This window comes from Dipodomys ordii, unplaced genomic scaffold, assembly GCF_000151885.1.
Source record: "Dipodomys ordii isolate 6190 unplaced genomic scaffold, Dord_2.0 Scaffold18, whole genome shotgun sequence".
NCBI classification, from domain to species: Eukaryota; Metazoa; Chordata; class Mammalia; order Rodentia; family Heteromyidae; genus Dipodomys; species Dipodomys ordii.
This window is the reverse complement of record NW_012267234.1, coordinates 6,827,297-6,850,400: the sequence shown is the minus strand read 5'-3', so window position 1 is coordinate 6,850,400 and position 23,104 is coordinate 6,827,297. Positions and strand designations below refer to the sequence as shown.

General features: G+C 47.2%; 3 protein-coding genes and 1 pseudogene across 3 annotated transcripts in view; all 4 read right to left on the bottom strand.

Moving 5' to 3' along the window:
• Positions 1-1,337, bottom strand: part of LOC105983015 (pyrethroid hydrolase Ces2e-like) — a 29,057-nt gene extending 27,720 nt beyond the window's left edge. The window contains exon 1 of the mRNA XM_013012745.1: positions 1,199-1,337. Coding sequence (XP_012868199.1) covers positions 1,199-1,274 — 76 coding nt within the window. The 5' untranslated portion in view covers positions 1,275-1,337. The remainder of the gene's footprint in view (positions 1-1,198) is intronic.
• Positions 1-23,104, bottom strand: part of LOC105983011 (cocaine esterase-like) — a 246,879-nt gene that overhangs the window by 144,379 nt on the left and 79,396 nt on the right. The gene's annotated exons all lie outside the window — the stretch shown is intronic.
• On the bottom strand, positions 4,847-7,475 carry LOC105982930 (annotated as a pseudogene).
• On the bottom strand, positions 13,585-21,938 carry LOC105982928 (pyrethroid hydrolase Ces2e-like). Its single transcript, XM_013012655.1, has 13 exons — positions 21,863-21,938; positions 19,484-19,688; positions 18,429-18,564; positions 17,661-17,794; positions 17,321-17,579; positions 16,878-16,976; positions 16,514-16,654; positions 16,295-16,375; positions 15,928-16,072; positions 15,281-15,418; positions 14,762-14,834; positions 13,963-14,133; positions 13,585-13,591 (listed from the first exon to the last, which is right to left on the bottom strand). The coding sequence occupies exons 1-13, from the start codon at positions 21,936-21,938 to the stop codon at positions 13,585-13,587; spliced, it is 1,665 nt and encodes a 554-aa protein (XP_012868109.1).

Genomic DNA, 23,104 nt, shown 5'->3' with positions numbered 1-23,104 from the left:
AACAATGTTCAAGAGGAAGTGTACTCATTACCTCACTCATGTAACTGTAACCCTCTGTATAGTATCTTTACAATAAAAAAAATGTAAAAAAAAATGTGGTCCTTGATTTAGATTTAAATCCCTGTGTTGTCTGGATGGCACCATTTGCACAACCAGCTCCTCCTGTTTTAAACAGTTGTTATCATGGAATTCCTAATTCAGATTCACTAGCCAGAGCCTGATCAACAGCACATAAGGGAGAGAATTTGGTAGAAGTGGGCCATGGATGAGGGTGAGGGGAACTTCTTAGGGAAGAATAGATAGGAGAGGGTAGGGGAGCTCATCAGGGCCTACCCTAGCATGTTCTGTGGTGAGGGGAATCAGAGGTGGAACATACATTTCTAGATATAGTTGTCTGGTGGCATAAGCTCCTGAGAAGGGCCAGTCTATGGTACGCATTTGGCACATACCCTTTGTCATAGAAGGCAAGCCAAGCCTTTGGCCAGAAATGATACCTAGGTGAAAGAAACCCAGTGGCATCTTAGCTCAACTTCATGTTGTGTTTCTGGGGAGGTATAGCTCTACCAGAACCAGAAACGTTTGCTGGTGTCTCTTGGACTATGCCAGGAAGCTTCTCTGGGGATGAAACAGAGGATAGTGTGAGTGACAGCAGAGTCAGTAGCAGTTACAGCTGTAACTGCTCCTACACACAGAGGAGGGAAATGGCCAGAATCCCTGACTCTGCCTGGCACATGTCAGTGGACCTCAGACTCTTCCATTTGGGGCTCACTCTTCTGTATCCTCAAGCATCTGTGAGCCTCTCTGAGCTATCTGATCACCACTGTGAGCATTTTTGAATGCTTAAATAGTACAATTATCCAACACTATTATCGGTCATCTCCACCTGCCCTTTTTCCTTTTCTTTTTCTTTTTGTTTTTTTATTTTTTATTTTATTTTATTTGTGAATATACTATACAGAGGGGTTACAATTACATGGGCAGGATAATGCGTACATTTCTTACCAAGCATTGCAGCCTCCTCCTTTGTTTACCCTTCACATCTCTTCTCAGCCTCCCCTCTCCCCTCCCAGTCCCAATCCTTGTCTCCCCCTCCCCCCACCCCCTTTTTCCTTTTCTTTCCCAAACTCAAACTCTGCTCTACACCATGTGACAGATCTCATCCTGGTGCCTTTTTCCCTCCCCATGGCAGGAATCTCACCCTGGATCAGGAGTGGAAGAAGCAGGAATCCATAGACCACTGCAATCATCCCAGCAGCAAGTTGGTCCAGCAGCATGGCTGACTCACAGGACTCTTTCTGTGCCTCTATGCAGCACACTGCACCTCACCAACAGGCACAATTCACCTAGACCTTACCCAGCCAGGAGTTTGGACCTGACAGCGAGTAGGCGGGGACATAGGAGAGGCTGGGCAAGGTTGTTCCTGCAAGAGAGGGACACTGATGGGGCATGGTCACCGGAAGTCAGGGGTCAGTCCACTGGTTGTGAGCCTTTCTCTTCTCCAATATTCTTTTGTCATCCTCCAGATGTGCTGTGTAGCTTCAGCAGCTCCTGAGATATTGGGAACTGTCAGTGTGGTGAAGGTTGTAATGGAGAAATTCAGGGCTGGTCTGCAGAGAAGCTTGCTCAGGATCCCACAGTGTATGCACAATGCCCCCACCTCACAGGGGCAAAGGTGAGTACTTGAGCAGAGACAGGGAGCTATGACTATGCTCATTTTGAAATTTCTCTTTAACTCATTGTTCAATGATTACCAATTTTCCCTCAAGGTTCCTCATCACTCAGAGTCTTGATCTGAGGGGTTTCATGGATCCGTTCCTGTTTAAAAATGACTAACCATTCAAACATGCTTGTCACTGTGGCATTTCTGAAGGACCCACTTCCCTATTCACCCATCTCCAATCTGGGGCTAAGCTGGTGGCTGAGATCAAGGGAACTCATTTATCTACTTGAAAACCAGTTAAAGAGAACTTGCTGGTTGCAGCACTGTGAGGAGAACAGGCTCTCTGGGCCTCTGATGATCTTGGAGCTGGCTCCGTAATCGGGAGTTTGTGAAACACATAGATCCTGCTAGGATTCATTGAGACAGCAGGGGCCAGGAGCTGCAGCCCAGCCTGACTTCCCAGAGGAGCTGGTGAGAGTGAAAAAGAGCTTTGACTCTTCAATCTGGTGCACATTTCTCTTGGGAACCTACAGTCTGGCACCACTGGCTTTCGTTCTTTGTACCTTTCCTGGTGGGCTCATTTCCCTTGGAATGACTTGCTAAAGATCCTCTGACATTCATTCCAGCCACAAGGTCTGCTGCACACTCAAGATCTCCAGTCTCAGGAACTGAGACCCAAGACATCGTCCCAGACACTTCTACCCAGACCTGGGCAGATGCTCTTGGTAAACTCACAGACAGTTTGGAGAATAGACAAAGAAATGGATCATTAACAGCATGTGTATATTGCAGAGCCAGTAGCCAGAGCTTAATGATTCACTCCTGCTTATAGGCTAGGGTTTTGTAGTGGGTTCATGGGAGTGCTAGACTAATGCAGTAAAGGCAGACAAGAATAACTGATGTGGTACTTCTGCCCCTGTTTTTGGTGTGTGTGTGTGTGTGTGTGTGTGTGTGTGTGTGTGTGTGTGTATTTGTGTGTGTCTGTGTGTTGGTACTGGAGTGTGAATTCAGGACCTGAGAGCTGTCCCTTAGCTTGTTCACTCAAGGCTAGTGCTGCACTCTACTGGAGCTGATGCCCTATTGCCAGCTTTTTCCTGCTTATAACAGGAGGGAAAAATCTTATGGACTTTCCTGTAGAGGCTGGCTTCAAACTGCAATCCTCAATTCTCAGTCTCTTAAGAGTTCGGTACAGGCTACCGTGTATGGCTCAACCCATGCATTCTGGTAGAGGTTGATCAGAAATTCACAAATCTGACCTGTTCCATAAGAAAAGTAACTCTCCTGCCCCTAAGCACTCTCCAGAAGGTATTTGTGGATCACAAAGTTTCATATCACCTGGTATGGCTGAAGCCAAGATAGCAACCCCCAGTAGACACAATTGTTATCAGTTTCTCAATATCTTTCCAAGTCTAAAGACATACCACTGACCTCCATTTTGTCTGTGTGAGAGATTTTGGCAACATGAGAACTCTGGCCCTGAACTTCACTGTGACCACCAACCACTCATGCTGCATACTTGATACAGTAAAGAATAAACATTGCTCATAGACAAGGGGAGAAATTGAGGCTGGAGTATGTATAAACCCAAACAGTGGTCTAGAATCCCAGGAAAAGGGCATTTGGCTGCACAGATTCAACAGCTCTCTCTGACCTTCATTCTCCTAAACTAATCAGCCTCTGACTGGGGAGCTAAGAGTGTATATAGGTCCTTGATGTTCAGGTCCAGGAATAAATTCTGTGAATTTCGCTGGAAATCACGTCTTCCTCTTAATACCATGGCTGTGGTGCCCACTGAAAGGCTGAAATCCCGGGTGCCCTGCCTCTTCTTGCACCATCATTCAGAGACCCTGGCACCCACAATAACCTTGTTAATAATAAAAACATTAGTAGCATTTCTGTATCTTTGAGCAATTGATGAAATCTTACATATCCCTAGCGATCTGGACAAAGATGGAGCAAGAGAGAGTCACAGAGAGAATGAGAGAGAGGAAAAAAGAGAGATAGATACAGAGAGGCAAACAGACATAGGCATAGGCCCAGAGAGACACCAAAGACAGACAGAGAGAAAGTATGAGAGACACAAGTCAGAAATAATTCAGTTTGTATTGTATGCTACACTGCACTGTTATTTTGCCCTAAATTATATATAATCTCAACAGCAAGTAAAAACAACTGGGCCAAGCAGTGGTGTCTCTTACTTCTAATCCTAGCAATACAGGGTGCTGAGACTTGAAGATCAAGGTTCAAAGCCAGCTAGGGTAGAAAGGTTCCTGAGACTCATTTAAAAAAATTATTACCTTTGAGTAGTTGTACAAAGAAGTTCCCATTCTACAATTGGCATATGAACACAAAGTGTCTGATAACATTGTCATCCATCGCTGAGACTCTTTTGTTCAATTCACCAGCAGAAAGCCGGAAGTAGAGGTTGGTGCAAGTTTTAGCAATCCAGCATTGAGCAGAAAAAGCCAAGTGAGCTGGCAAAGTCCTGAGTTCAAGTCCCAGTACTGGAATAGAAAACAAGCAAACACAATCAGGTGTTTGCAAAATGCTAAGGAAGAGGTAGTTAATTGTAAAGAGTAGGAAAGAATTCATTTGCATGAAAGAAACATTTTAACACATGATATGGGAGTGAATGTGGGTAAATTTAATTGCATATAAATTAATCCATAACAAAGGATTTTCTGCACATGCGTGTGTGTGTGTGTGTGTGTGTGTGTGTGTGTGTGTGTGTGTGTGTTAGAGATACTTCGAAATCAAATTGTTTTAACTGTTGGCTAGTTAGAAGTTAGAAAAAAATGGTGCTTACTGAAGATTCTACATGTGATTTTGACCCATGCTAGGAGTAAAGTGTTCAGACCATCTTCATTTGAAGATGGGCTAGGGACTTGGAGCAGACAGAAATTGAGAAGATGAGATGAGTAAGGAAGGGGCCCAGGCTCAGTGGGGCATGGAGGAGAGTACGCACCACTGGAGTAATACTGTTTCATTACCATGGGGCATTTATTGAGTATGTCTAACAAGAGAGTGCTCAGGCAGGGAGTATTGGCTGGTTGAGTGGCTGGCTGGCTGGATAAACAGGGGATGAACAGCTAAGTGAATGTTAGAGTCAATTCCTATTTCATGGAAAACCTATGAGCACCTCCTGACCCTACCTGCACTCAAGCCCACTCCTCCTGACCTAGACCACTAGAAATCTGCATGCTTCTCCTTAACCCTTCTGAGCTCCTGGATCTTCTGGGGCAGGGTCTTGGTCCAGAACTTTAGCCTGGAGGCCTTCAGGGACTGGCCCACGGCAGGATGGATACCCAGTTGTAGGTACTGCTCATTCTGGTCAAACATGGGCCAATGGAGCCGGTCCTCGCTGTTGGGGTTCCTGTGGACACATCCTTCCAAGAGAGTGGTGAGGGTCATTCGGAGTCCTTGTGAGCCTGGACCAACTGCCTCATTAGGTCATGCCAGGTAGCCCAAAAAGTCAGGAGTAGAAAGGAAGTGGAAAACTTTTCTGATATAGGAAAACAAGGCCCTCCCCCTAGTGTTTGTTCTACATGGCTGAGAGCCACCTCACAGAGGTGAGTGCTGGTGTTTCCATAAAACTGTGGTCTACCTTTGAGATCTCTGGGGCAAGAGAGAGTGACTTGAACCTACAAAGCACTCTCTGTGTGTGAGCAACTTGCGGGGTTTGAAGGAGAGCTTTTATGTAATTAAGGATCATGTGTGCCATGAGGATGCCACAAGGGGATCACTAGGTGGACTCCACTCGTGGGAGGCAGGGTTACGTGTATTATCTCACCCATTCTGGACAAAGTTGGCCCAGTACTTCATCATCTTCCTGCTCAGTAGCTCTTCCTCCTCAGAAAAGTCATCTGCACAGAGGACAACAGGATTCATGTCTTGGACAGTATTTCAGGTTGTCTACTTCTGCTTTCCACCCTCCATTCAACTGTAGTCTGGTCCTTCATCAAACCTGATCCTTTCCCTCTGCCCCATCCCGTAGAAAGCACTCCCCATGCACAACCTTCCATTCTTCATCCCAGCTTCTAGTTGAATACACCAGTGATATTCCTTGACTAGAGGACATTTCTACCATCAGTCCTTGGGGATAATTTAGGGACATTGATAACTTCCAATAGTGCTCTCTGTACCCATGTCTGATGCCTTATTACAGGTGTGGACAGTGGTGGGAACACAGGCTGTCTGGGAAAAGGCTTGGATTCTAAACACCTACAGCTTTTTTTCTTTTCTTTTCTTTCTTCCTTCCTTCCTTCCTTCTTTCCTTCCCCTTTCTTTCTCTTTCTCTCTCTCTTTCTTTCTTTCTTCCTTCTTTCCTTCCTTTCTTTCTTTCTTTTCTTTCTTCCTTCCTTCCTTCTTTCCTTCCCTTTTCTTCCTTCCTTCCTTCCTTCCTTCCTTCCTTCCTTCCTTCCTTCCTTCCTTCCTTTCTTTCTTTCTTTCCTTCCTTCCTTCCTTCCTTCCTTCCTTCCTTCTTCCTTTCTTCCTTCCTTCCTTCCTTCCTTCCTTTCTTTCTTTCTTTCTTTCCTTCTTTCTTCCTTTCTTTCTTTTTGATCAGTCATAGGGCTTGAATTCTGGGCCTGAGCACTGTCCCTGCGATCTTCAGCTCTAGGCTAGCGCTCTACTGCTAGAGCCACAGCACCACTTCCAGTTTTCTAGTGGTTTATTGGAGATAAGAGTCTCACAGACTTTCCTGCCCTGGCTGGCTTTGAATCGCAATCCTCGGATCTCAGCCTCCTGAGTAGCTAGGATCATAGGTGTGAGCCACTGGCGCCCGGCCTTTACTCTTCATTTTCTATCCAGAGCTACAAGAAGAGTCATTCGTTCAGAATATTAGGACTGGGTTATTCACACTCTGTCTCCCTTTCACCATCAGAGATTATTCCCCCCTCCAATCCCCACCACACCATTCAGTCTGACCTTGATAATAGCCAGCATTTCCTCTTCACTCTTGGCCCACAGGCAGCGCACCAGGGCCTCTAAGTCCACTGCTCACAGGCAGACAGGTTGGCCACCATCTGGAAAGCAACCAGGCACAGGCTTCCTCACCCTCTGAAGTAGCAAGAGAGGTTTTCCCAGATGCAGAGTGATGCAACTTCCTCCAGATCTCTTAGGGTTTACTGTATAAATTGCTGCAGGTGTGAAATCATTCCTACTGTCATGATGCTCAGGGACTTTGTCTGGAGGTGACATCCCCCCTGCTTACATGGTTATGTCCACATAGGGGAATCTGGGTGTAGCCTTGCTGGCCACAGACCACACTCAGCCTGAGGCTGAGAGGTATGAATTCTACCCCAATCCTTCAGCAATTATCAAGAAGTTCCCGAGTTATCTTTGTGGCTAATTTTGATCCCACCTAACCTAGTTGAACTAGAGCCTCTTTGGATGAGGATAGTATAGGGAATCTGGACCGGGGCAGCTGAGGGCACTCACTGAAGAGACTGGTTCAGAGGAGCTGGAGATGAGTTCTGGCAGCAGGGTCACCCCACTCTCCATGATGGCACGATGGAAGAGTCCTCGGAACATGGGGGACAGGACATGTGAAGACACACTTGTGTCACCTGCAGACTGGCCAAAAATGGTTGAGGTTACCTCCAAAGTGGGCGATATTCTGTTGGACCCAGTGTAGGGAGGCCATGAGGTCCAGGTAGCCCCAGTTGCCAGTAGCATACTGGTCTCCAGTGCTGAGAAGTGACAGAATCAAGGGTCGCAGGGCTGTCCTGGCTTTGCTTGGCACTTGGTGCCCAGCTCAATCCCAGGCTCCCCTAAAGAAGCCTGGGACTCACACTGTATCCTCAGTTGCTGCCATCCTGGATCCATCATTCATGGAAGGAAGCCATACCTGTAACCAGTGCACTATCCTGGATTCATACCATCACCTGGGAAAGTCAAGATAGCTGTCATTGACTCTCATTCAGTTCCAATCCTACCTCTGTTTTCCATTACACTGTCCAGTTGCCAACATGGAAAGAACTCCCTTAGGACCTCCTGAAGTTGGCTCTGGTTGAGGGTCCAAAGTGAAATCATTATACTTTAGATCTACTCCAGATATCCAAGTGTGAATTAATGGCTCCAAGCCTGGAGTATTGGTGCCCTTACTATCTTTCCCATCTAAAGTGGAAAGAAAAGGGGCAGTTTGCATATTGTCTCATTTTAATATGACTCAAATGGTTGACATATTCACTTTGGCACAATATATAATCCACAACTCGGGTGATCTCAAACTTCAATACTTGGGTCCCTCAGTATGTCTTCTGGGTTCAAGTTGGTAGAGTGAGTTCTTGTTTGATGAAGGAACCAAGGCCTCTAACATCTGGAAGCAGTTAGGACTCTGCATCCCCCGGTACCAGTGATGACTGACCCTCCCTGGGTGAGTGGTATTTTTAACCTGATAATGAAACTTCTCATTAGGTTCCACACTGCCTCAGAAACCAGGCTGTTCTTGCCACTACTAAGGGTCTTGCAGAAGAAATGTCCTCCCACCAAGGCCAGCCAAGTCTTGACACTCATAGGCAGGTTAGAGCCCTCCTTAGCACTGGCAGAATAGATGTTGAAATAAAGGCAGTATTCAGACATAGGGAAGGGAGGTATAGTTAGCTTCACCATCTTCTGTGTATTCATTATATCAGAATTTTGTAGACACCTACTTACAATAGAAGACAATTATTCCAGTGTTTTTCTCTGACTTTGAGGCTAGATTTGTTCCCAGCCACTGTGAACCTCTGCTGCATGGTGCCCTGTTTATACAGAATATTCTCTCTTGTATCTTCCAACCACCAACCCAGGCTACCTGCCTGGGATGGGTGAGGCTCCCCATCTCAAGCTAGAATGGAACTCTGACCTCCACAAAGTACTTTGGATTTCTCTCTCCCTTAGCGTTGGAAATCTTGACTCACAGAGTCTTCTAGAAGTGTTGGCTGCAAGAGTTAACATTTATACCTCCTCTCTGTGCCAGTTGCAACCTGGTCGGTATTTCTGCCGCCACACTAGAGTAGTGTGAATGAATGATTGTCAGGTACACATAGCGGAGTGGAACATTGCTGAAATCCAAATCAAGACCCCAAGAGAACCACCGCCTTTTACTATGTCTCCAGTTGGAAGCACATACACTTTTCCTCAGCTAGTGGCATCTGACCCTTTGAGCTAGCAGAGGGATTGTGAAACTTGGCTTCTCCAAGGAGCTCCCACTGCTGCCCTCCACAGGGATCTGTAGCATCTGCTGCCTGACCAGGAGTTCTGTCAGATCCATGCAGCCCGGGTGAACCTTTCCCAGAAATGCCTTTCTCAGTGGCAGAGAAAAATTGTCATGATCCAAGTCATGGCACAAATATATGTCTGTGATTTGGCTCCTGGTGCTAACACTGCTCATATACAAAGCCAGAGCTATGAGCCTGGCAAAGTTGCTCCCCCCACTGAAGCACAGCAAATTCACTGTAAACATGGGCATGAGACATTCCCAGTGGAGAAGGAAATGGAATGAGGTTTACAGGGGAGAAACACTCAGCGTGGTCCAGGGTGCCCATCCCACCACAGAGATTCTCACCAAGCAAGAACCTCCATGGCTGGGTAGGAGGTAGCATTTCTCAGAGCACTCCAAGGTTAAGAGAACTCCAGAGGGGCAAACCACAGTGGTCTTACAGGTGGCTTGGCAAAGGGAATGCCCAGGAAGGTGTGGATTGTCATGCTGCTGTCCTTTGCATGTACTAAGGCTGCCCCACATCTTCCTTATGTATGGTCCTGATGGGGCTGGCTGGGTCCTGGTTGGTGGATAGAGAGAGTCACATCAGAGTTGGGTGTGTTCATCAGCTGCCACTCACACTGAGGCTCCTGTTGGCTCTATGCCACCCACAGCTCAGCCTGGCAAGGTCCTCTGATCTGCAGGTTCAATGGCTTCACATACATTCTGTCTGCATGACTGTGCTACAACACCATTGTTTTCACTGACTGACCCAGACCTTCCTACCAGGCAGGCTCCCTGAGGTTCTTTGGGAGTTGATAGCATCTTAAGCCCTATTAGCTTCCAGCTTAGGTGATGGGAAGATAAGCATCATTTCTAGTAACCTAAGGGTTTTTAAAAGGCACCATCAGGAAGCTGGGGATTGGACTGAACATTTCCAATCCTCATGGACTCATACTGGAGGTATCAAAAATGCCCAAAAGAAATAGGGCTGCAAGGTAAGAGTCACACAACTGTGATCAAATTGTGAAAACCTTGGCTGGGTTGTATTGGGAACCAAGGAGGGAAGAGGCCATTGGAAATCATCTTATGGTCCATATCAACATGTTTGTACAATCATGGTAATTGTTTAAATGGATGCTTCATACATTGGGCTTTTTCCTCTACCTTAAAAAGAACCCTTTTGTGTGTGCCCACATTTGGTAGTCCCAAAACTTCTGCTCCTTCAGGTGTTTTGAGACATCCAGTCAAGTCCACAAGCTCTGGCTATTTTGTAATCAGTACCAATTCCACCTCCACTGGAACCGTCTCTCCCGCATTATCACCTTCAAGTTGCTGAAAATCCCAAATCTGATCTATTTGTTAAGAAAAGTAACTCTCCTGCCCCTAAGCACTCTCCAGGAGCAAGCTATGAATCAGCAAGCTTCATGTCCCCTCCTATGGCTAAAGCCAAGATAGCAACCACAAACACACTATCGACAGCAATTTCCCAATATCGTTCCAAGTCCAAAGAGATACCACTGACCTCCATGTTGTCTATACAAGAGGTTTGGGCTGCATAGGAACTCTGACCCTGGACCTCACTGTGGCCACCAGCCACTTATTCTTCATAGTTGTTACAGGAGAGGACCAGCATTGCTCCCAGGTTCCTGTTAGAGACCAGCTACCTGCATATTGCTTCTAGCTCGTCATGAAATGGTATGAGGAAGCTGAACCATGCTGTGGCAAAAGTGACTCTTCAATTAGGAGATTTAAAACCCTGGGTCTTCTGGATAGCAAGATTTGCACAGCAAACTATTCTTGTAATAAGCAGTTGTTACCTTGTAATCACTATTTTAGAATCACTAGTCAGATCCTGATCAAATGCAGGTATGGGAGGGAATTTGGAAGGCGTGAGCCATGGGTGAGCTGAGGGGAACTCAGTGCAGATTAAATAGGAGAGGGTAGGTGAGTTCATCAGGGCCCATCCCAGCTTTCTCTGGGGTGAGGGGGAGCAAAGTTTGCTCATACATTTCTGGATATAATCCTCTGGTTGCATGAGTTCCTGATAAGATCATGAGGACTGTGTAGCTGGCACAGGGCATATCATCTTTTGTCCTAGAAGCCAAGCCAAGCCTTTGCCTAGAGTTGATACGTGGGTGAAAGAAACGCAGTGGCATCTCAGTTCAACTTCCTGATGTGTTTCTGGGGAGGTATAGCTCTTCCAGAACCAGAAACCTTTGCAGTGGCTTTGGACCTTGCCAAGATGCTTCTCTGGCAATGAGGGGACCCAATCAGTTTGAATGACAACTATGTTAGCAGGTTTAGTAGCAGTTACAACAACTGTAACAACCCACAAAGGAGGGAAAATGTTCAGAATCCCTGACTCTGTCCGGAACATGTCAGTGCATCCTAGATGCTTTCATATGGGCCTCATTCCTCTGTGTCCTCAGGCATCTCTGACCCTCTCCGAGCTATATGATCAGCACCATGGGCATTGTGTAGCACAATTTTTCCACAATATCATTTGTAATCTTCACCTATCCCTTCTTCCCTCCCTTATCCAAGCTCTAACTCTGCTTTACACAATGTGGCAAATCTCACCCTGGTGCCTTCCCCACCAACTGGTGCCCTGCTAGAGTCTCACCCTGGATCTAGAGTGGGAGAAGCAGGAACCCATAGACCACTGCAGTCAGCCAAGCAGGAAGTTGGTCCAACAGCATGGCTGTCTCACAGGACCATTTCTGTGTCTCTATGCAGCACATTTCAAACCACCAACAGGCACAATTCACCTAGACCTTGCCCAGCCTGGAGTATGGACCTGACAGCGAGTAGGCGGGGACATAGGAGAGGCTGGGCAAGGTTGTTCCTGTGAGAGAGGGGCACTGATGGGGCAGTGGTCACAGGAAATCAGTGGTCAGCACTCTGGGTGTGAGGCCTTCCCTTCTCCTACTTTCCTTTTGCCCTCCTCCAAAGGTACTGGGTGACTTCTGCAGCCATTGAGATACTAGGAACTATCACTGAAGTGAAGGTTTTACTGGAGAAATTCAGGGCTGGTCTGCAGAGAAGCAGGCTTAGGATTCCACAGATGCACAATGCCCCCACCTCCTGTGAGGTAAAGATGAGCACTTGAGCAGAGACAGGGAGGTATGACTGTGCTTGTTTTGAAATTCCTCCTTGTTCTCATTGTTCATAGATTACAGAATCCATGTTTAAAGTCCCCTCATCCCTCAGCGTCATAGTCTGAGGGTCTGTATGGACCTCTTCCTTTTTAGGAATGACTGACCCTTCGAACATACTTGTCACTGTGTCATTTCTAAGGTCCCATCCCCCTATTCACCGACCCCCAATCTGAGATCAAGGTCAGGCATTTTCACACCTGAAAAACATTTAAAGGGCACTTGATGGTTGCAGCACTGCGAGGAAACAGGGCTCTCTGAGACTGTGGTAATCTGTGAGTGAGGTCAGTAATTGGGCGTTTGTGAAAAGTGCAGAATCCTGCACAGGTGCCAGTTGCTGCAGCCCTGCCTGACTTTCCAGAGGAAGTGGAAGGCTCAACCTGACATGGACTTCACTGCCTCTAAGAACCAGGTTTCATTCTTCAATCTGCTGCACAATATTGTTGAGAACCTATAGCCTGGCACTACTGGCTTTCCTTCTTGGTGCCATTCCTGGAGTGTTCATTTCCCTGGCATGACTTGACTAAAGACTCTCTGACCTCCATTCCAGCCACCAGGTCTGATGTGCACTCAAGGTCTCCAGTCTAAGGAACTGAGGCCCAAGACATGGTCCCAGACCCTTCTACCCAGACCTGGGCAGATGCTCTTGGTAGACTCTCACACACAGTTTGGAGAATAGACAAAGAGATAGATCACTAACAGCACAAGTTTATTGCAGAGCCTCTAGCCAAAGCTGAATGATTCACTCTTGCTTATAGGATAGGGTTTTTATGCTGGGTTCGTGTAAGTATAATTTGGTAGGGTCTGATAAGAAAGTACCTAATATAGTGCTTCTGCTCCTGAAATTGTTGGTGTTGGTGATATTGGTTTTGGTGGTGGTGGTGGTGGTGGTGGTGGTGGTGGTGGTGGTGGTGTGTGTGTGTGTGTGTGTGTGTGTGTGTGAGTGTCCTGGTACCAGGGCTTGAAGTCAGGGCTGAGAGCTATCCCTTAGCTTTTTCATTCAAAACTGGTGTTGCACTCCACTGGAGCTGAAGCTCCATTGCCAGCTTTTTCCTGCTTAACAGGAGAGAAGAATCTCATGGACTTTCCTACCCAGGCTAGCTTCAAACTGCAAGCCTCACATCTCAGTCTCTTGAGAGTTAGGTTCAGGCTACCAGCACATGGCTTAACCCATGCAAACTGGTGGAGGTTGATTAGACAGTAACTAATAGTGAGAAATAGATATTATGCAAACTGGGGCACAGCTGAAGAAGGGAGGAAATGAAGCAGGGGTGTTAGATCAAGGGGCTGGTCTGGTATCAGCCAAATGGGATACAGCCAGGGGAGAAAGTGAGGCTGGAGTGTGTGTAAACCCAGACACTGGTCTGAAACCTCAGGATAAGGACTTTTGGCTACACAGACTCAATAGCTCTCTCTGACCTTCATTCTCCTAACCTAATCAGTACCTGGGCTGGGGAGCTGAGAGCCTAGGTCCTTGAAGTTCAGGGTTTAGTAACAAGTTCCTTTATTTTCCCTGAAGTTCACAATGCTTCTTCTTACTAGTGTGACTGTGGTGCACCACTGCAAGGTCCCCATATGCACCGTCACTTCCTGCATCAGAGACACAAGCTGGGCGCCAGGGGCTCACACCTATAATTCTAGCTTCTCAGGAACCCTAGAACTGAGGATTTTGGTTCAAAGCCAGCCCAGGCAGGGAAGTCGATGATACTTGTATCTCCAATTAAACACTCAAAGACCCAGAAGAGAATCCAATAGAAATGAAAGTATGTGTCTGCATAAAGTTAGGTTTGAAAGTGTTCTAAACAACTTGATTAAAAATACAAAAGAGGACTGCGTTGTAGTTCAGTGGCAAGGCACTGGCTGAGCAAGTACAACCTCCTGGATTCGATGCTCATTACCAAAAAACGGAAAATAAATGAAGAGAGAAGAGAAGAAAAAACAATGAAGAACATGTCACACACAGATGTGAAGTCCCATTGAACTCCTGGATCTTCTGGGGTAGGGTCTTGGTCCAGAACTTCAGCCTGGAGGCCTTCAGGGCCTGGCCCACGGCAGGATGGATGTCCAGCTGTAGATACTGCTCATTCTGGTCGAACATAGGCCAATGGAGCAGGTCCTCACTGTTGGGGTTCCTGTGGGCACACCCTCCCAGGAGGGGGGGTGAGGGTCATTCGAGTCCTTGTGAGCCTGGACCCAACCACCTCATTAGAGCCATGCCAGGCAGCCCAAAAGATCAGGAGTGGAGGTCTGGGAAGGTGGCTCAGTGGTAGAGCACTTGCCTTGCATACATGAGGCCCTGGGTTCGATTCCTCAGCACCAAGTAAGCAAAAAGAAAAAAGCCAGAAGTGGCACTGTGGCTCAAGTGGTAGAGCACTAGCCTTGAGCTGAAGAGCTGAGGGACAGCGCCCAGGCCCACGACTGGACCCAAAAAATAAACCAAAACAAAACAAAAAGATAAGGAGTGGAGGGAATGAGGGAAACTTTTCTGGTATAGGAAAACTAAGACCTACCCTTAGTATGTGTTTCTTATGGATCAGAGCCACCTCACAGAGGTGAGTGCTGATCTTTCCACAATGCTGTGGTCCACCTTTGAGATCTCTGGAGCAAGAGAGCATGGCTTGACCCTCTGTGTGAGTGAGTGCTGGGGTTTGGAGGAGTGTTATCACATAATTAAGGATGATGTGTCCCTATGAGGATGCCAGAAGGGAATCACTAGGTGGACTTCACTGGTGGGAGGCAGGGTTAGGTGTATTATCTCACCCCTTCTGGGCAAAGTTGGCCCAGTACTTCATCATCCTCCTGCTCAGTAACTTCTCTTCCTCAGAAAAGCCCGCTGCAGAGAGGAGAACAAAGATCCATATCCTGGACAATTTCAGGGTGCCTACTCTGGCTTTACACCCTACATTCAATTGTAGTCTGGTCCTCCATACCAGGCCTGATCTTTTTCCTCTGTCCCACCCAGGATCAGATACTCCCATTGCATAACCTTCCATTACTCATCCCAGCCTCTAGCTGAATACACCAGTGTGTATTCCTGGTCTAGAGGTCATTTCTACCCCCCAGTCCTTGGGAATAATTTATTGACAATCATAACTTCCAATCATGCTCTCTGTACCCATGTCTGACACCTTATTGTAGATGTGGACAGGTGTTGGGAGCACAGGCTGCTTGGGGAAAGGCTAGGATTCTAAAAACCTGCAGCTTTTAGAACACTTGATTGTGTCCTCTCTCTTAGCATTTTAGTGTGGCCAACTGTAGCTAATGGAAATGAAGACTCACGGCTGCTTCCATAGGAGGAAGACCCGAAAACAAAGTCAACCTCATCACCATGGTCGGCCCTCACATACGGGGGCCTGAGGTTCACGGTCAAGTTCTTACGATGTTGGAACTCATAGAAGTAGACGCTGGCATGGAAACCTGGATGTGGAGATAAATTAGGACATGGTGACCCCTCAACTAGAGTTGTCCTTCCTCACCTTTGGTGACAAGATAGCTAGGCTGAAGCTGCCTGGAATCTGGACTGTGAAGTGAGAAGCCTCAGGCAGGAGGAGACCTTGTAAAAACCAAAGGTGCTCATCACAGTCAGCGCTCCATTCTCTGATTTCTAGGATAAGCTTTGAGGTCAAGAATTGCATGCTACTCCTGTTCTCCTAGTGATCCCAATGGGAAAAACTTTGGTTAAATCATGGCTTGGATTTCCTGTGTAGTCTTAGACTAGTAACTGATTAAGTTTTCTCTTCTGTAAAGTGCCAGGAGGATGCCTGTGTCTTAGAGTAGCCATGAGAATTTGATGACTGGTGGGACATCAAGTGCCTGGCCCTGGAGCCTTGAGACAGAGAAGGTAGGGATTTGGACAGAGGTCACCTGGGATGCACAGCTCTGAGCTGTCCACAGTGCCTTCAGGCCTCAGCTACAGATGTACTCACTATGAAAATGCGCTACGTGCAGTGCAGGCATCACGAACATGAAGTCCCCCATCATGTCTTGGAACTGGGCTTGGAGGGTCTGGGGGTCCTCGGTGTCCCCCATGTACTCTTCCATCAGCAAGTCAGCACACTCAGCAGGCAAGTTCTGTGCCAAGAGGATCAGAGAGAGTCAGGCTAAGCAGACAGTTCAATGACAGGGAGGAGGCAGCCTCTGGGTGGAGAGATGGGGACTCTGTGGGAGAGTAGTATAAAAGGGAAGCTCTGGTATAACCCTGCCACAAACACATATCCTATATTCCTGAAAATTAGTGTATGAGCAAATATCTTGGGGCTCCCCATCCATTGAGGCAGGTGTCTAGATCCTTACCATGAGTCCTACCATGTTCTGCATGACAGATGGCAAGGTACTTCTATTTATTCCCTTTATCGTGTCAAGAAATCCCAAGACCTGAGTGGCGGGGAGACAGTTTAAGTTGGAAATGCGTGGTCATGAAGGTATCATGCTAGGTCCAACCATGCACCCCTAACACTCACACACATAGCAGATGAGCTCACCAGAAAATCATGAGTTAGAACTAAGGCTCACCATGGGGAGGAGGAAGCCAAACTCATCAGTGTTGACTCCAATGATGCTAGGGACTGGGTGGAAGTCAGCAGACGCCAGCAGCTCCTTGGGGTGCCTGGGTAGGAAGACCCCATCCACCACTGCAGGGATTTCCTTGAAGGTCTGAGGAGGCATCAGTGATAAGGAAGTGAGATCACATATAATATATTTTCTATTGTACTCATGTTACTTCCACCCTATCCTAATTCTTCCCAGTATTCTCTCCCACACATATACCAAAAGATCCAACACTTGAGTTAGCCTCCCTTTGTTTTTGTTTTGTAGCCAGGGCTGCAAACCAGAGTCATTTCCCATGCTGAAACCTCACCATATCATTCAGCCTGACCTTGGTAATAGCCAGCATTTCCTCTTCACTCTTGGCCCGCAGGCAGTGCACCAGGGCCTCTGAGTCCACCTGCTCACAGGCAGACAGGTTGGCCACCATCTGGAAAGCAACCAGGAAGGGGCTGCCTCACCCTTTGAAGTAGCAAGAGAGGTTTTCCCAGACCCAGATTGATGCAAGTTCCTCCAGATCTCTTAGGGTATCGTGTGTGGATTACTGTAGGTATGAAATTTATTCCCACATTCGTGATGCTCAGGGGCCTTGGTTAGAGAGATCTTCCCCCCAGCTCAAAGGTGTGGATCCTACCTCTGAGCCCTCACCAATTCCCAAGAAGTTCCCAACTTACCGCATGGTCCTTTTTGTACCAAGCAAGCAAAGGGAATCAGGGGCTCTTCGGGTGAGGGGAAAAACAGGGAATCTGGACCAGGGCAGCCTAGGGCACTCACTGAGGAGACTGGTTCAGAGGAGCTGGAGATGAGGGCTGGTGCCAGGGCCACCCCACTCTCCATGATGGCACCATGGAAGAGTCCTCGGGACATGGGGGACACGACATGTGAGGACACACTTGTGCCACCTGCAGACTCGCCAAAAAGGGTGACCTGGTCAGGGTTGCCTCCAAAGTGGGCGATATTCTGTTGGACCCAGCGTAGGGCGGCCACATGGTCCAGGTAGCCCCAGTTGCCAGTGGCATGCTGGTCTCCAGTGCTGAGAAGTGGCAGAGACAAGGGTCACAGGGCTGTCGCAGCTGTGTTTGGCACTCATTGGCCAGCTCAATCCCAGGCTCACCTGAAGAAGCCTAGAACTCCTAGGCGGTACTGGATAGTGACAACCACCACATTCTCAATGGCTGCCAGCATGGATCCATCATTCGTGGAAGCCATTCCTGAAACCAGTGCACCACCATGGATCCACACCATCACCTGGGAAGGTCAAGACATCTGTCATCAATTCTCATTCAGCCATAATCCTACCTCTGGTGTCCATAACACTGTCCATGGGTTTGGCTGTGTGCCATTTGCCAACATGTCAAGAACTCCCTCAGGATCTCCTGAACTTGGCCTTGGGTGAGGGTCCCACGTTCAATCACTATACTTGAGATCCATTCCAGAAATTGAAGTCTGAATTCATGACTCCAAAACTACAGTATTGTTGCCTTAACTCTTTTGCCCATCTACAGTGGAAAGAAAAGGTGCATTTCCCTCACACTCACTTTCATGAGTCAAATGGATCACATATTAGCATTGGCATGATACATAACCAACACTTGGGTGATCTCAAAGTAAAGCACTTGGGCTTCTTAGTAAATATTCTGGGCTCAAGTTGCTAGAGTGAGTTCTTGTTTGATTAAAGAGCCCAGGCCTCTAACATCTGGGGACGGTTAGGATTCTGCATCCCTTACCATTGGTGTGTCACCCTTCCTGGCAAGTGGTGTTTGGAACCTAATAATGAAACTTCTCATTGGTTCCACACTGCCTCAGATCTAGTCTTGCCACTACTAAGAGTCTTACAGAAGAAATGTCCTCCCGCAAAGTACAACCAAGTCCTGACACTCACAGGCAGGTTAGAGCCCTCCTGGGAACTGGCAGGTGAATAGATGTTGAGATAAAGGCAGTCTTCAGACATTGAGATTGGAGGTCTAGTTAGCTTCACCATCTTCAGTGTATTCATAGGAAGAGCCTTTTGCAGACACCTGTTTCAAAGAGTAGACAATTATTCCAGGGTTTGTCTCATGGTCAAAGATCTGACCTTGAGGCTAGATTTGTTTCCAGTCACTGTAAATCTCTGCTGCACTGGTGCTCTGTTTATACAGAATCTTCTCTCATGACTCTCCCAAACAAAATGCAGGCCACATGACTTGGGATGGGTGAGGCTCTCCATCTCAAGCTAGGTGCAGGTCTGATCTCCAGGAAACCTTCATGTTGTTGTGGGCCTTGGATATCTCCCCTCCTAAGGCTTGAACATCTTGACTCATAGCATCTTCTAGAAGCATTGGCTGCAAGTATTGACATTTACACCATTTCTCTGTGCCAATTAAAGATCAGCCAGGGTTGCTGCCACCACACCAGTGCAGTATGAATGAATGAAGCTCAGTTACCTCTAGCATAGTGGGACATTGCTGAAATCCAAATCAAGGACCCCAGAAAAACACACTCCTTTCACCACACGTCCAGTTGGAAGCACATAGACATTTCTTTAATCAGTGTCACCTGGTCCTTTGAGTAAGCACAGTGACTGTGGAGCTTGGCTTCTCCAAGGAGCCCCCACTGCTGCCCTCCTCAGGGAGCTGTAGCATCTGCTGCTGGACCAGGAGCTCTGTCAGGTCCATACAGCCCAGGTGAACCTTTCCCAGGGATGCCTCCCCTGGTGGCAGAGAACAATTGGCATGATCCAAGTCATGGCACAAGTATATCTCTGTGCTTTGGCACCTGGTGCCTAGCACTGTTCATACACAAAGCTAGAGCCGTGAGCCTGGCAAAGTTGCTCCACCCACTAAATGGGAAATGCTGCAATGCAAAGGATGTGGAGTGTGAGGTTTACATGGGAGAAACACTGAGTCTGGTCCAGGGTGCCCATCCCACCACAGAGATTCTCACCACACAAGAACTTACATGGCTGGGTAGGAGGTGGCATTTCTCACACCACTCCATGGTTCAGGGGGTTCTGGAGGGGCAAACCGCAATGGGCCTACAGGTGGCTTGGCAAAGGGAATGCCCAGAAAGATGTGGACTCCCACATTGGTGTCATTCACATGGACGAGGCTGCCCTGCACCTGCCCATATTGTGTGGTCCTGATGGGGCTGGCTGGCTCCTGGCCTGTGGGTAGAGATGCACATCAGAATTGCTTTGGCCCCATCAGCTGCCACTCACATTGTGGCTCCTGTTGGCTCTATGCCACCCACAGCTCAGCCTGGCAAGGTCCTCTGATGTGCAGGTTCAATGGCTTCACATACATTCTGCCTGCATGACTGTGCCCCAACACCACTGTTTTCACTGACCTGACCCAGACCTTCCTACCAGTCAGGATCCCTGAGGTTCTCAGGGACTTGATGTCACCATTAAGCCCTACCAGCTTCCAGCTTATGTCTTAAGTGATGGGAGAATAAGCATCATTTCTAGTAAGCCAACATTTTTAACAAGGCACCATGAGGAAGCTGAGGACTGGACTGAACCTTTCCAATCCTCATGGAACTCACACTGGAGGTAGCTAAAATGCTAAGATGAGATAAGGGCCCTAAGGAGAGAGGAACATAGCTCTGATCAGATCATGAAAACCCTTGCCGGCTTTTGTTGGGGTTCAAGAATGGAGAAGGTCATTGGAAATTATCTCATGTTCACATCAAACTGGCTTGTACAATCATAATAACTGTTTAGGTGAATGCTGTATACATTAGGTTTATTTCCACTACCTTAATACAGAGATTGCTTTCATTTGTGCTCATAGTAGGTAGCCCCAAAACTCCTGCTCCTTTACGTGTTTTTAGACATCTAGTCAGGGCCACAATCCCTGGCTATATTTTAATCAGTACCAATTCCACCTCTATGAGAACACTCTCTCCCCCATTATCATCTTCAGTTTGCAGAAATTCACGAATCTGACCTGTTCCTATAAGAAAAATAACTCTCCTGCCCCTAACCACTATCTTGGAGCTAGTTGTGAATCAGCCAGTTTCATGTAGCCTGGTATGACTGAATCAAGATAGCAACTACAAATAGACACCACAGACAGCAATTTCCCAAATTCATGATACCTTTCTAGGGAGATATAGCTCTTCCAGAACCAGAAACTGTTGCAGGGGAATATTGCACAATCCCAAGATGCTTTTCTGGTGATGATGTAGACCCAGTCAGGACATACCACTGACCTCCATGTTGTCTTCGCTAGAGGTTTTGGCTACATGAGAACTCTGACCCTGGAACTCACTGTGGCCACCATACTTCATAGTTGTTACAGTAAAGGATAAACATTGCTCATAGGTTCCTGTTAAAGACCAGCCACATAGATGTTGCTTCAAGCCTCTCATGAAATATTATGAAGAAGCTGAGTCATGCAGTGTCAAAAAGTGACCCTTGAATTAGGAGATTTAAAACCCTGGGATTTCTGGATACATTGACTTACACAACCAGCTCCTCCTGATAATAACAGTTGTGACCTTTGAATTACTATTTCATAATCAATACCCAGAGCCTGATCAGGAGCAGGTAATGGAGGGAATCTGGTAGGAGTGGGCCATGGGTGAGGTAAGGGGAATGGCTTAGGGGAGAGAGAGTAAGGAAGTTCATCAGGGCCCACCCTAGCACGCTGTGGGATGAGGGGGATCAAAGGTTGCACATACATTTCTGAACATAATTTTCTGGTGGCATGAGCTCCTGATAAGGGCCTGAGGACTTTGTAGTAGGCATAGGGTACATACCCTTCACCCAAGGAGCCAACAAGCTTTTGCCCAGATTTGAAACCTAGGTGAAAGAAACCCAGTAGCATCTCAATTCAAATTCATGATACCTTTCTAGGGAGATATAGCTCTTCCAGAACCAGAAACTGTTGCAGGGGAATATTGCACAATCCCAAGATGCTTTTCTGGTGATGATGTAGACCCAGTCAGGAACAGAGGATAGTGTGAATGACAATTACATGAGCAAATGCAGGAATAATTACAGCTACTGCTGCCATAACACATACAGGAGGGAAATGTCTAGAATTCCTGACTCTGCCTGGCACATTTCAGTGCACCTCAGACTCCTTCATTTGGGGCTCACTCCTCTGTGTCCTCAGGCATCAATGACCCTCTCTGAGTTCTATGATCACCACTGTGGGCATTTTATGGATACTTATGGAACACAATTTTCCCATACTATCATCTGTTATGTCCACCTGCCCCTCCATCCCTCCTTTCTCCAAGCTAAAACTCTCTGTACAATGTGGCAGATCTCACTCTGGGTCCTATTACCCTCCACTCCCCACCCAGAATTATCCCCTGTAGGAGTCTCACCCTTAATTCCAAGTGGGAGAAGCAGGAATCCACAGACCACTGCAGTCAGACAAGCAGGAAGTTGGTGGAGCAGCATGGCTGCCTCACAAGACCTTTTCTGGCCCTCCAGACAGCACACTGCAACTGAACAACAGGTACAGTTCAAGTAGACCTTGCCCAGCCAGGAGTTTGGACCTGACATGGAGTAGGTAGGGACATTTAGAGGCTGGGCAAGGTTGTTCCCTGCAAGAGAATGTTGTCACTGATGGGGCAGTGGTCACAGGAAGTCAGGGCCTCATGCATGCAAGGCAAGTGCTCTACCACTGAGCCACCTTCCCAGCCCAATTCTTTGAATTGCAGATGTCATGCTTTTAGTCCCACAAAAGCTTTGCTACAGACAATACTCACTCTTGATTATTTCCTTAGATGGTTTGATTTGCTCACCCCTGACAGCTCCCCTATATGGAAGCTTTGCTTGCCACTGAGTAATTTCTTATATGGTTTGCTTGGGTCTCCATGCCAAACATGTGGTATTTGTCTTTAAAAACTTTATGCAATCTACATTCTGGGCTGCAGATCTTTGAGACAGGAGTCCACCTGTAGTTGCCAGCTTTCTAATAAGATTCCCAGTTGGGCCTCTCATGATGTGGTTTCTCTGTTTCTCCTGGTTGAATTCCTGTATAAAATTAGTTCAAGTTCTGGGTCTGGTGCCAGCCAAATGGGTTACTGCTGGATGAGGGGAGAAAGTGATGCTGCAGTGTTGGTAAATCAAGACACTCGTCTGGAAACTCAGAAAAAGGATATTTGGCTACTCAGATTCAATAGTTCTCTTTGACCTTCATTCTCCTAATCTAAATAGCACCTGAGCTGAAGGGGCTGAGAGTTTAGCTCCTTGAAGTTCAAGGTCTAGGATCAAATTCCTTTATTTTGACTGAAAATCACAATGCTTCTTCTTAGTACTGTGGCTGCTTCTTCTTAGTACTGTGGCTGTGGTGCACCACTGCAAGGTTGAAGGTCCGGGTGGGTCCTTCCACTTCCTGCACCACCATTCAAAGACCATGACATCTACAATAACCATGCTAAAAACATGGAAAGAAAGGTTCTTAGAAGAATCTCCGTATGTTTGAGGAGTTTGATGAAAACTTACATATACCTAATGATCTGGACAAAGATGAGGAGACAGAGCCAAGATGTGTGTGTGTGTGTGTGTGTGTGTGTGTGTGTGTGTGTGTGTGTGTGTAGAGACAGAGAGGGAGAGAGAGA

Excerpts from the sequence above, each read along its gene's own strand:
- LOC105982928 (XM_013012655.1), bottom strand. The coding sequence starts at position 21,938 with ATGCTGCTCCACCAACTTCCTGCTTGTCTGACTGCAGTGGTCTGTGGA. Across the intron at positions 18,565-19,483 it reads GCCACCTCCTACCCAGCCAT|GTGTCTGCAAAAGGCTCTTC; the intron begins GTAAGTTCTTGT and ends TCTTTGAAACAG. Across the intron at positions 17,795-18,428 it reads AGGAGGGCTCTAACCTGCCT|GTGATGGTGTGGATCCATGG; the intron begins GTGAGTGTCAGG and ends TGACCTTCCCAG.